This window comes from Castanea sativa, chromosome 6 (assembly GCF_040712315.1).
Source record: "Castanea sativa cultivar Marrone di Chiusa Pesio chromosome 6, ASM4071231v1".
NCBI classification, from domain to species: Eukaryota; Viridiplantae; Streptophyta; class Magnoliopsida; order Fagales; family Fagaceae; genus Castanea; species Castanea sativa.
This window is the reverse complement of record NC_134018.1, coordinates 31,078,993-31,093,012: the sequence shown is the minus strand read 5'-3', so window position 1 is coordinate 31,093,012 and position 14,020 is coordinate 31,078,993. Positions and strand designations below refer to the sequence as shown.

Below are 14,020 nucleotides of genomic sequence, written 5' to 3'. Positions count from 1 at the left end.
ATGGTTGAAATTGACAGTCACTTTTTTTAACTCTCAATCTCAATCATTAAGAACTACTGCATATAGTGCAACCCAAGCCACAAATTTAATTAGTTTTCTCTGCACTTGTTACCACACATGGCACACAAACTCAGTAGGAATCCATACAATTCACTCAATCACACCAAATGCCAGTAGTTTTCTAGGTAACACAAGTACACAACAATATACATCAGCAAATGAATGAAGATCGGCCAAAAGTACAACTCCTATATTAAAATCCATAAGACGAGCACATGGGGTTCAAGGTGAAGATAAGGATTAAAGATCGAAAGAGCTCAAAGGAGTAAAGGAGCATGTAGAACCATTTGTGCAGCTTCAAGATCTACCACTACCACTCATTCATGTATCGGAGGATGCATGTAGGCAACTCTCAAAATCCCTAAGGATTTTTATTATTTAATATATGCTAAATTTAAATGTATTTTATTTTCCTAAAATCAAAAGAAAATACCCAAAAAAAATTATACATTTAGATTTGGTTTTCATAATCAATTATAACATTAAGTTTGATATTTATATCTTTTCTTTTAAGTTCTTTGTCAATCTGTTTTTGTGTGTTATTTTCATTCCACACTCGTATGTTCATACATATATAGCATAATATATAACATGATTCTTTTATTAAGATTGACCATTTGAACATGTTTTCATGTATATCTCGCATAGATGGTTTTGTGTGCCTAGAATGACAATATGTCTTAATATGTGTGTTTAATGCATAACATAACATGTTCATGCATCATCTATAAAATTTCTAGTATGTATTTTCATTTTAATATCACACAAAATCATGATGAAGAAATTAAAAAAAAAACCAAAATAAAATTATATTTTCCTTGTTTAAGATTATTCATATGACATTTAGGGTAGGCATAAGTTTTTTCTTCTGCACCAACTTGTCTTATTCAAATGACATCATGCAAAATAGATTAGAATGTTAAAATTTTCATATTTAAGTCATGATCTGAATTTCCATGAACATATGTAACATGTTTTCATTAATGATATAGAAATAATATCTAAGATTTCCCTACTCATATTCTCACGTGCTAATGCAATTTCATATGATTTTGTTGATATTCATGCATCCTAGGTTCCTTATGTAACACGTTCTCTAAAAAAAATAGGTGAGCTTGTGGGGTGAGGGCCTGACAACTTGCCACTCCCACTCATTAATTAATTTAGCCCTCAAACATAGTATATGGGATGTAGATTAGGTCTTTTCTATGTAATTTTTTCATTTTTATTTTCTTATTAGATTGTAATTAGGTAACGAAACTATATAATTTTCTTTTCTTAGATTATATTTAGGCCCAAGTTATTGTGATTTATTTCTTTATGAAAATTTTTTTTTCTAGTAAACTAATTAAGTAGTGACCCATGTAATTTTTTAGATTAGGTATATCATTATCGACAATAGAATCTCAACCTTGAACTTTACAACCAAGGATTCTCTCTTTACCCATCAAAGGGGAAAATCTAAAGTCGTCCAACCGGATCGCGTTTTTCACATTAGCAAACCTATAAATCTAGAGTCTCTCAATGAGAAATATGTTTACTGGTACTTTATAAATCACCACTAAGTTAAGCATCAGAGTGCTTAGGTCGGCGTGGGTGCCATCTAAGCAAGTTTGCGTATTGTAGAGTCGCAGCCTTGCAGATATTCCATTGCCAATTAAGTCAACTACGTAACCACTAGGTAACCACTAGATCTTCATATTTCACTTCACTCCTTTGAGGCAAAGTTTGTCTACCAACTTTTTTATAGCTAATATTCACTTCACTCCACTTAATATCTCTTTATTGGATGTAAATTTTGACAAATTAACTATTATATTATATTTTCTTCTTATATTTTTCATACTTACAAAATTTTCAAAAAATCAAAAATTAATAGATATGTTATCAATTAAATATTTAAATTTCAAGTTTTTGTAGTCTAAAATTATACATAAAATAATATCTAATTAGCATGAAATTCGACGTGCTTATTAAGAACATAAAAAACATGCAATTCAGCAATTAGATTTTCAGAATACGTGGTCATGTTAATTTTTTTTAGTAAGAGTTGTCATTTATTACAACTAAGTTTGTAATCAAACTTTATTTTTCTTTTTATAGTTTTGACTGAAAGTGAGAGGAAAAATTCAATTCATTACCCTCATTAATTGGGGAGCAATTATGTTTTCATCCTCATTCATTTATTTATTTAGATTCAATTCACCACACTATCAGTTTATGAGATTTTCGAATGGTCTTATAAGTAGAAAGTGAAATATTTTAGCAAAAAGCTAGGACACCACTTCTTTACACACACATATAAGTATATTTTTTTATTTTTTTTAAAAAAAAACTACATTTTTTATATATAAAAAAGTATAAGTATTTAAGCACTTCTGTACATTTATTCTCCGTCTAAAAAAAGTATAATAATAATAGGTAGTAGCAGTAGTAGTGCAAAAAGTAGGGAATGTGAGGTTGTGAAATTACTATCAGAACAATTTCTTCTACTTATAATTTAGTTTGCATTGTGTTTTAACTTTTAAATTTTAAATGTGGCTTAAAATTTAGGGGTTTGAAATATATTACTTTTCTTATTTGATCTTATTATCTAAATTATTTTTTTAATCTATTCTAGTTAATGTGTTAGGATCTTTTGAATCATTTAAAAAGTAAACATCAAAAAATTCTGTTCTCCTAATAATATTACAGATAAAATAAAACAGTTCTTGCTTTTTACTGTGTTTTAAATAATTTTTTTCTACAGAATAATTACCAATCCTATTGATGGGAGTCCATCAAAATAGAAAATGGAACAACTCTTCACAGGAAAATTCTACTGTACACATTTTTTAGAATGTACCATATCTAGGTGTCAAAATAATTATTGTCTTATGACTCTTATTTATATAAAATAGATAAACGATTAAACTTAGATAGTTATGGCACAAAAAGGCAAAAATGTGTACCGTAGAATGACTTTTCCCATTAGAGTGGAACCCTCAGTAGCCTATTTCGTACCCTCACTTTCTTCAATGACTTAGCATTAAGGTGGAAAATACATATCTTTACATGTGCCACCTAGTAATCTAAACTAGATTACAAAATTGAACCCTCCTTTCAGAAGTTTTTACTGTCTCCGAGTCCGAGAGGATGCTCAAAGCAAAATGTCTAAAATAGATTTTTTTTTTTTTTTTAAATTAAATTGCTAACTGGACCCAATTGAATTTGTTAAACAACTTAACCCAACGAAAAATAATAATAATAATGATTTGTTAAACCTAATCACGGATTTGATGCTGGTACAACTTTGAGGTGCCCCCCTAAAACGAAGGTATCAGAATTTCCCTTAATGTACATGAGTTTGAGAAATGTTTAGTTAGCTGAGATCAGACACCCAACTAAAGGGATAGATCATGTTTTCAACAATATTCAGGCAATAATTGTGTACACCACCGAACAAACAATTTTTCCAACAATTTCAGCGATAATTGTGGAAATATTATTGTTGCTGAAAAATGTATTCAAGTACTTGGTAAGCAGCTTGTGGAAACAACAGTTGTACACTCCTATTTGCATTATTAATATTGGGGACTTCTATTATTGTAGTCATTCATTAGAGTTTCACAATCAATGATGCAGATTTCAGCAAAGACGCCATGTTTGACAATTTTGAACACCAGCCCATATAGCTCTAGAAAAAAACAAAAACAAAAACGGCTTAAATGTAACTGGAAATTCTTACTGTAGATGTGCACGCGGCAACAAAATATACTTGTCATTTCTTTCTGTTCTTTTTTCTTTCTGATAGATACTTGTCAAATCTGCATGATCGTGTTGCTATATTATGATCCATGACAACTCAAGAAGATATGCTAAGAACATGGGAAGATAACTACATGGATCAGTGAGTTGCACATTTTTCAAACAAAAATGCTCAAACTGCTGATCAGCTAATGTTTTTTTCTTTTTGAAAAGTAGATCAGGTTATAGGAGTGTAGAGGCAGTGACTTAACTTGCTACACATTTTCCACAGCAGGGTACAATAAACTATGTGCAAGATACTGCTCTAGACTGTCCCACTTGTATGCATATCATTATGAGGAAAGGCGTATACTGAGATCATCCAAATTGGAGTTGTCATAAATGCTCAACCCATGCTCGTTAGCCAAATGTAAGAGGCATATAAAACACAAATGAGGGGAGATATCACTAATAGTTGCAGCAGCTTTGCAGTCAGTAGGAAAGCTGGCCAAGATCTGCCTGAATGATGCCACTTCTTGTAGACCCTTTTCAAGATAGAAATATATGAATTAGCATTTACCTTTTCAAAACACCAGATATAAATATATGCACGCCATGAGAATGCATTTAGAGAAGCTTAAAATGAAGATACAAAGCAACTTGGAGAAATATGAAAGAATAACAGTGTCTTAATATTGTTCAATTGATGCAATATCATAGAAATGTTTTGACAGTCAACTTAAAATAGTAATCAACAATCAATCCAAAGCATGTTGATTCATTAAGATTTTTACATCAAGACTTACCAATGGTAAGTGGCTGTGGCTTTATGTCACCGAAAGGGACTCACTGTGGAGGAAGGTAATTGATAGCAAATATAGTATTGGAAGGGGTGCTTCATACTCTAATGATTTTTCAGTGGTGCTTCGTGCCCTTACGCAGTTGGCTTATAGAAGTATATTAGAAATGGCTGGGATAAATTTGCCTCTTAGACGTGCATTAAGATGGGGGGACAGCTCTAAAGTTTTGTTTTGGAAAGATCATTGGACTAGCAATGGAAGTCTCAAAGAAACATATCCTGAATTATTCTGATTTGCTAGAGATAGAGATGCCCTTGTTTTAGAGAAACTCAAGGTTGAGAGAAAATCGATTGAACATTTTTTGATTATTTGTATGCAGTAGAGTTCACCCAATGGCAAGGTGATGGATTAGTGTGGCTCCCTTCACTAAAGAAGGGATTTCAAATTTTAAGAAAATCATTGAGCGCTCCAATGATTTTCCCATTACAATTTTTTTTTTTTTTTTATAATGAGTTTCTGCCCTAGAGATAGTGTCCCTAGAAAGGTTAAGTGGTGGATATTGGAAAGAAAATGAGTTCCTCAAGCATATTAAGTTGGCCAAGAGCCTTGTAACTCAATTGGTAGGAACCTCTTAATATTTTCAATGAAGACATCTAGAGTTCAAATCCCCCACTGGCCCACCCCCAATTCTCTAATCATCAAAATTAAGGATATGTATGACAGAGTTGTAACTAGCGTGAGAATAAGTGGAAGAATAACAAATGAGATTCCTATCACTACAAGTTTGCATCAAGAATCAACATTAAGTCCATATCTCTTTGCTCTAGTGATGGATGAACTCACTAAACCAACTCAAGAGGAAGTCTCTTGATGTACGCTTTTTGAAGATCATATGGTTCTAGTGGATGGAACTAGAAGTAGAGTTGAAGTCAAGCTAGAAATTTGGCGAGAAAATGTAGAATAAGGCTTTCGATTAAGTAGGATTAAGATGGGTGTTTCTACTTTCTATTCTTTGCAAGATTTACTTGATTTTTTACTGTCCTTGCTAGTTCGTTTTTAGTTCTAAATTTTTTCTATAGCACACTGCCTGTGTGTTTTTATTTTCATTGTCTTGTTCTCTTTTATTTATCAATAAAGTTAATTACTTTTCAAAAAATAAAGAATGGTTTTGAAATGAAAAATTAATTGCCATGTGGACAAAGTGAAAACCATGTAAGTTCATATGTTTGTCAGTTCATTAAACAAAAATCCTGAACAAGCTCTTTCTGTGCTTTAAAGATTTATGGAAGGAACATTGTAAATAACATAAGATGATTGCATATTTGCTACAAGGCAAAACTATTATCATACCTGAGGACACATTTTAGGAGATTCTTGTATATGGTCCCAAAGAGTTTCTTTCAGTGCCTGGACATCAACTTGCTTAGAAGTTTTGTCATACTGGACCTCAACTTTATTTACCTGTATTGTTTAGATAAAGGAAGCAAAGCATAAGCTCCAACTACAAATGTTCCCACTACATGCTTGTTGTGCTTAACCTAACAATTTGAATTAGTCTGAAAATAATGGCAAATTTGTATGTTCTTTCCAATCAATGACACTAATACTGGGGTATTCTCCCATTTTAAACCTAAAAACAGAATGCATAAACTCATGTTTTAAAACCAATCCAATTCATAGGAAGTCCTAACTCCAAGGTTCAGACACATACACAAATGCAAGTGCTAAAACAGAATTATGCAGCAATGAAAAGAAGACAACCTGGCGAGGTTGAGAAACAAGTGTGCTGGAGTCCTCTACATCACTATGGTGATTTCCATCATCAAATTGGCCACCAAATGCACTATCATCATCCCAGGATGGCAGAGGCCCATAATCATCACATTGTTGCCTTGATAAATCTGAAGAATATAAGGACGCTTAATGATCATACAATAAATTTTGTATGTGTGTGTGTGTGTGTATATATATATATATATATAAAACGGAAAAAGCAACTATTTATTCTAATAACTAATGAAACCCCAAATGCATATTATAACAATTTATTCTAAATATCATGTGCACATTTTATCAAAATGAGGAGAAAATATAAGGACCACAAGACAATAAACATAGAAGAAGATATTTTTATTGCAAAGACAGAAAATTTTACCTGAGCATTTTCTTCCCTTCCCCCCAAGACACTGCAGCAAGTTATGCATTCAACAATGTTAAAATAAAATGAAAACATAACATTTCAAAAGCAAACCATGTTCTAGTTGTATGATTGGCAACAAGTATTACCTTTACATTTGGGAGAAGAAATAGCTTTACAAGATCTTCTGGTTGATAATGGCAATCTTCAGGAAGTTTTATATTAGAAGGTGCTCTATTCCCAGGCAGTAGTAACGACTTGGGATTTTTGGGAGGAGCAAAGACGTCTGACATAACTTCATCCAATGCTTTTGTGAAATCAATATCATATTCTGCTTGTTTCTTATTTCTTGGACGTTTGGTTATTACTGGTGATTCATTTTTTGCAGCAGGATCATCCTCTAAAACTTCAAAACAGATTCCACGATACAATGCCATTAGAAAAGGTAATAAAACGTATAAGCTGATTGATGCAATAACTTGGAACTAGTCTCCGGAACCCTACCTTTAGATTTTTTGTACTTCCAATGATCAGGACCTGCCCAAGCATTTTGTTTAGTCAACCCCAGACTTAAGAACAGATAACCATCAACTTTCTCAAATCTATTGTCCATATTAGGTTCAAAAGAAAATGGTTCATTTTCCTACAAAATTCAACACAAGATATCATCAAACAGAACCATTCTTTATTTCCTCAAAAGATAAAGAAAAAATCAAAGAAGATATATGACAGCCCAAAACCAATTATATGGGTAGACTTGAGCAAACACCTCATGATAATTTGGATTAGTTGATTCCGCATAAATGGGGCCCTCATCAGCCACACTTGCTTGGTCATCATGATCATAATTCCAGGTCCCACAATTCTCAAAAGCATCACCAACAAAATCAGCTTCATAAGCTACATCAACATTTTCTGCTGATTTCTGGCCAGAGGAATAGAGATCAGATGACCTTCTATTATCTTCATCAAATTGATTGACTATGTCTCTCAGAGTTGGCGAAATTTCTTCCTTTCTTCGCATGTTCAATACCATCTGTTCAACATATTCTAAATAGAACAAGAACACAGTTGCTATTGGAACTGAATTCTTCTATTATAAAGTAAAGACCAGAAACACCATATATGAAAAAAAGCAACAAACCTTTGGCAAAAGATAGATCAATTGTATCTGATTTATCATGCTGATTTTCACATGATGTGCACTTCCCTGGTATTTCAAGTGAATCAAAAAGCACCCTACATCCACCATATACTCCAAGATTATTCATTAAAAGACCCTTGGCTCCACCTTCATCAAATTGTGCAGAGGTCTGATGATAAAGTGGATCGACTGCAAATGCAACTGAAAAAACAATGGCAATTCATTATAATCTCAACATTACATTTCACACTAGTAACAGAGACAGCACAGGATGTGTGATCACCATCAAACTTCTTTACATTAAGAGCCTCGAAAGATGATTCCAGTGTTGATAAAGGGGACAACTGCATGTTTTTACTAATGTTAGTATATATTTTTCTGAATTAATCCATTATATAGTAAGAGAACTATCAACCTTTCTCTCTGTCTCTTTTTTGGAATGACCTCCCTCTTGTCCAATGTCAACATTGGCATCATCCTCAGTAGCATCTGAAATTACAAAAAAGAATCAGAAGACTCACAAAACTTAAAGGATATAAATTCAAATGTGAAAGTGAAACACAGTGACGCACATCAGCAACATAAAAATTAATCATACAACATGAAGTGATTATACTTACAGTCCACAGCATGCATCTGATAGTAACTTTTTATTTATAGGTAAGTTACACACATTTCCAATGGATTTTGAACCCGATACATCACCCTCCATCTTGCTTTTACAAGAGGAGGAGGAGGTGCTGTATGAGCCAGAGCTCATTGGCACATATGACAACAAGGCTTACAAAATATGCATAATTTTGCCATCTAAAGGCCAAGAATGTCATTTTTTTTTATTCCTTTTATAATTTGAAAAAGTGTGAAGGTCACCATGCCTTAACTTGAATATCCTTTACATTTCTTACAACCCTCAAGTGTCAATAAACTAAAATGATAAAAAACTACAATCTTCAGTATGTTTAATTTTTAACAACCCCCTCCCCGGTGGCCACACACACACATGCACACTCAAAAAGAAAACAGAATCAAAAAGGCCAATCTCTAAGGTTACATCACCAAACCTTGTTCATTTTCTTGACCTGCTCTGTTCATCCCACCAAGGACCTTATATGCCTCTGAATGCACGGAATCCACCCTTAAAGAGTAAATCTTAACTCCAGCTTCAAGAGTGCAACTTGCCTAAACAAATAAGAAATTAATTAATACTTGCAGCACTTGCAAAAGAGCACTGGGGATGTTAAATCAACAGTTTTAGAATCATCACTAGCTCAACAACTATAAAAAGCCAAATTACTGTTTAATATATAGAATGATGTAGTCTTATAATATTACCTACGTCAATTCCTATAAAGCTTAAAACAACCACATCGCACTACAAGACCTAATTTCTAACCCTCACTTAAATCACCATTCTCCCGATCCAAAATGTTTTTCACATAAAATCCAAGTTCTAATCGCTATCCAATAGTATTTCTCTTAACATCCAACTAATATTTCAGTTCAAGACTTTTTCTGCAGCAATCAGCTACTAAGAGACCTGCATTGTCTACCACATAATCCACAAAAATCACAACACAGTACCTTTTGAAAGTTCGTCTCAGCATCATCTTCTTCCTCAACCTTTATAACTTCTGTTAAATGGTCTATCAAATTCAGCTCCCAAGTGTTCTTCTGATTAATTTTCTGCACACCAAAGAAAAAAAGTAAAAACAAAAAATCAATAAAGTCATAATAAAGCACAAAAATTTAAACTTGATTCTTATTCTCTCAGCGGTTATTTTCTACCAAAATTAAACAAGTACATTGGTTTAAACGGAGAGAAATCTCATCAAAATTCATAATTTACGAAACATGATATTACATTTAAATATCTTTATTTAAAAAGAAACCTAATTTCTTACAATTCAGTATATTTTTGTCTTTTATTTTTCTATCAGTGTTTACTTTCCACTAAAAATAAAACTTTGAATTCAAAATTGAAGAGAGAGGAAAACGGTAGAGCAAGCAAGAGAGAGTTAGACAGACATTTTCGCTGGCGAGTTTGATGCAATTGCGGAAGAGATCGAGGATCTGATGCTTGCCGAGGAATTTATCGGGATCGGAGGAGCCGCGTGGAGGCGGAGAGACGACGGAGATGCGACGGACCTTGGCTGCGCGGGCGGCTCGGGCCCGGGCGCGCTCGAGGTGGTCGTCGTTGGAGCCGAGGAAGAAGGGGCTGGTGGGCGATTGGAGGAGCCGTTGTTTGGGGTTTGGGCTTAGGGTTTCGGCCATTGTTAAATTGAAAAGCTTTTTTGGAAGTGGAAGTGCTTTTGATTTGTATTGTATTTGTAGGGATTGCTGATTGCTGAGACTGAAAGAGCGAGAAGTGTGACTCTCTCTCTCTCTCTCTCTCTCTCTTTCTCTCTGGGTTTTGGAATTTTTGGGAAGGAGAGAAGAAATGATATCATATTTCCCTCCAGTTTAATATTTTGAAATTTTAGGAATATGGGGCCTAAACGACATGCCGCTTTAAAGCAAACAAACTAAAACTGCAGGCCAAGGCCTTGGATGCTCATGCTGTCCATTTCACCCAATTCATTGTCCAAATTTTAAATAACATAACAATAGGTACAATTTTAGATTTGTAAAATTTAGTCTGAATTGTGAATAGATGAAATAGGCAGGTGGGGAGGATTCTTTTGGAGTATGAAAGTCTAATGCAAGATACATTTCAAAACTACTAAAATGGCAAATCATAATTATTGTACTTAAAATTAGTGTTAAAACTGTTTTTTGACAGTAACGATAGAATAGTGTTAAACTGTTAATTTTGAATCCTATGCGAACATAATATATTATATACATTAATTACAATCTACAATGAATCTTAATATTTCTAAAAGATTTACGTTTGTAACATTGTTGGACTACTAAACTCCCCTCCTTTCCTACACTTATAAGGGTCTGTTTGGTTAGAAGGGTGTAAAAGTGAGAGAATAGAAAATGGGAAAATAATAGAAAAGTGGAAAGATAGAAAAGATTTAGGGTATGTTTGGTAATTATTTTTTCTCCTTATTTTTTGTTTTCAAATACAATTTTTTTTATTTTTGATACTAAAAAACTTGTTTAGCAACCTATAATTGACAAAAAACAAAAAATGTTTTCAAAACTCAATTTGTGAAGGAAACTGAAAACATGCAAAAGGTTGTTTTCAGTTTCTAATTTTTAAAAGTCAATGAAAACACAAATCTAATTTAATAAATCTGTCTCATTTAATAAGTTAGCATTAGAGTACAAATCCTAATAACAACATATTTTAGTATTTTCTATTTTTTTTCTTCAAAATCCTATTTTTTTAATTTCAACTAACCAAACATGTTTTTGATTTCAAAAATACAAGAAAATTATTTTTTCTTTATATTTCTAAAAACAAGTTTTTGAAAATAGAAAACAAAAACTATTACCAAACATAACCTTAGTTTTCTCTCATATGTGTTTGGTTGAAAGGATGGAAAAATAGAAAGATGGAAAACTATGAAATATGAAATTGGTATAAATTTACAATTATATCCCTATTAAATAAAACAAAAGGCAATACAATTTTTTATACACATTTATTTATTTAAAAAATTACGTATGGACATTTCACTTTTAATTTATTTTTTTAAAGGCACAGGCCAGATCCAAAAACTGGTAGAGGAAAAAAAACAAGAAGAAAGGAACAATAGAAGATGGTGATAAAAACAAAAGAAAGAAAAAGAAAAAATGAGATGAAAAAAAAGCCCAAAATAAGGTGAACTTGTGCAAATTAGTAACAAAAAAAAAGGAGAAAGGAACTATGAAAGAAAGTAATAAAAACGAAAGAAAGAAAAACAAAAAAAAAATCCAAAACAATGTGAATGTGCATAGGTTAGTAACAAAGAAGAAACAAAAAATGTTAGTAAAGAAGAATGTGCAGGGGCATTTTGGGTAGATGCATTTAAAATAAATCAAGAGTGTAAAAACTACCACGTCAATTAAAATTTAAAGCACTTAACTCTTAAAGCTCAACTATGGTTAAACAAAAGGGTTAACTCAGTAAACCCATCTTATATCAATCTCTCTTCCCCATCACCGAATAGCTTTGCTCTCTCAATCTCTCTTCTCCATCGTCGTGCTCCCTCAACCTTTTCGTCGTCACTACCACAATCACCAACGTGTGCCAAGCTACCTCAATTGTGGTTAAACAAAAAGGTTAACTCAGCAAACCCATCTTATATCAATCTCTCTTCTCCATTGCCGAATAGCTTTGCTCTCTCAATCTCTCTTCTTCATCACCGTGCTTTGCTCTCCCTCAACCTTGTCGTCGCAACTGCCACAATCACCAACGTGTGCCAAGTTACCGTTGTTTCTTCAATTTTGTCTCACACCAGCCTAACATCACCGAACCCACTGCTTGGTAAATTTTCTCAATCTTATTTCTTCTTTATAAGCTCTGTTTGGTTGCTTGGAAAACAAAGGAAAACAAAATAGTTTGGTTTCTATTCTCTGAGTGTTTTATTTATTTATTATTTTTTTTGGGTTTTGAGCTTTGGGATTGTTTGAAAACAAAACAGTTGGTGGGTGTTTAAGCTTTGTAGGGTTTATGGTTTGTTTTGATCTAAATATGTTCCAAAAGGTATGAGATTTTTGGGTTGTTTTGATACCACGCGCAAGTTTCTTGAGACTTGGATGAAAATTTTGAAAAACGAAAACAACAAGCAAAGCTAACACTGAAAGGGCATGGGAGGAAATAGAATTAATGATCAAAATACAAACTTAATGTTTTACTTAATCATAATTGTTCACTCGATTAATACACTGGCTTTTTAAGGTGAGGCGGATGAATTTTTATTTTCAAAAATTTGAGTTGTTGGGATTCTTGAGAACCCTTTTGTGGTTGGTATTTAAAGCTCTTACAGGAAAAATAATTGAATTTCCTAACTGTTTTTTGTGCCTCTCTTTTTGTAGATTGGTTCTTGTATTGGGCTTTTGGTTATCCATTTGGAAAGTCTGCATAATTTTTTGGACAGGTTTTATTATTGGTTTCTCTATAATTCTGAAGGTTTGAGATTTGTTAATATTGCTTATAGGTTTCATTGATCCTAATCATCAGTAATTTGGAAGGGCCTTTGGAGCTATGATACATCCCAAAGCTTTGATACCAAAAGAACTTACATAACAAAGAAGCATCATACATTCATACCAAGAAATGGGGCAAGTTGTTTAACACGAGGCAAGTCGAAGTGATCAAGCTAAGATTGAAAATTGTAGACTTTGGATGGAATGTATAATCAAGAAGCAAGAGGTGGAATGTATAGTCAAGCAATAAGCACACCAATTGTAGAAGTTTCATGTTATTATAATCATATAATCAAAGTGTTTATTTCAATGGAATTCTTGTTATATGATCAAAGTGTACATTATTATAAAATTTGTTCATTTATTTTTATTAAATTCTTTTATTGTCTATTCTATTGGATTGAATTTTGATTGTAATGCCAAGTAACTCATAAGGGTGCAACCCAAGTACATAGACTAGCTGAGCAATGTAAAAGAAAGTGATTAACTGGCACCCTTACCAATTTGCAATGCAAGTACACAGTTCACATGAATGTGCATTTAACCAAAAACCAAGTGATTTGCATTTTAGCCTTAAAATGTTTTGCACATGTTAAATCCATAGAAACAACATCGTTTGGATTTCAAATTTGATTCACAAATTCAAAATTTAGATAGTCAATGGCAACTAGGTTGCTTTATTGCAAAATACATTATATTCACTGGTGGCATTGAGAAACTCTTGCCTAGACAAAAACAACTCCCACCTAGACAAAAACTGAACACTATCTACAATAAAGAGGGAAACTAATCCACTCCTAATAGCATAACAATTATGCAGAATATAACTTTTGTAGAAACTAATCCACAATTATGCAGAAAACAGGACAATTTGCAGAAACAGTAATTATTCAAAAATAGTAATTATGCAGTAACAGTAATTATATGCAGTAATTATACTGGACCTATTTTGCAGAAACAATATTCTTTCCAAATAATAAAAAACCTGAACATTTGAATATGACCAAACGTGACTAACTTTTGGACCATCAAAATTCCAGTCCTAAACTAAGAAAATTACAGAACAAAAGCACT

At 32.7% G+C, this 14,020-nt stretch overlaps 1 protein-coding gene across 1 annotated transcript; it reads right to left on the bottom strand.

Annotated features, from left to right (window-relative positions):
* Window positions 1-3,749: 3,749 nt before the first annotated feature.
* On the bottom strand, window positions 3,750-10,274 carry LOC142638810 (condensin complex subunit 2). The gene is made up of 13 exons (XM_075812875.1): window positions 9,893-10,274; window positions 9,449-9,550; window positions 8,929-9,046; window positions 8,283-8,356; window positions 8,151-8,211; window positions 7,868-8,068; window positions 7,493-7,773; window positions 7,228-7,366; window positions 6,873-7,129; window positions 6,742-6,772; window positions 6,348-6,487; window positions 5,937-6,047; window positions 3,750-4,331 (listed from the first exon to the last, which is right to left on the bottom strand). Exons 1-13 carry the CDS (start codon window positions 10,136-10,138, stop codon window positions 4,140-4,142), a joined length of 1,953 nt encoding a protein of 650 aa, XP_075668990.1. The 5' UTR covers window positions 10,139-10,274; the 3' UTR covers window positions 3,750-4,139.
* Between the last annotated feature and the right edge of the window lie 3,746 nt (window positions 10,275-14,020).

Bases quoted from the DNA above. Each gene is read 5' to 3' on its own strand.
- LOC142638810 (XM_075812875.1), bottom strand. From the start codon at position 10,138: ATGGCCGAAACCCTAAGCCCAAACCCCAAACAACGGCTCCTCCAATCG. The intron at 6,773-6,872 runs GTAATACTTGTT...AACTTGCTGCAG, and splicing joins TTCTTCTCCCAAATGTAAAG to TGTCTTGGGGGGAAGGGAAG. The intron at 6,048-6,347 runs GTTGTCTTCTTT...TAAACAATACAG, and splicing joins TTGTTTCTCAACCTCGCCAG to GTAAATAAAGTTGAGGTCCA.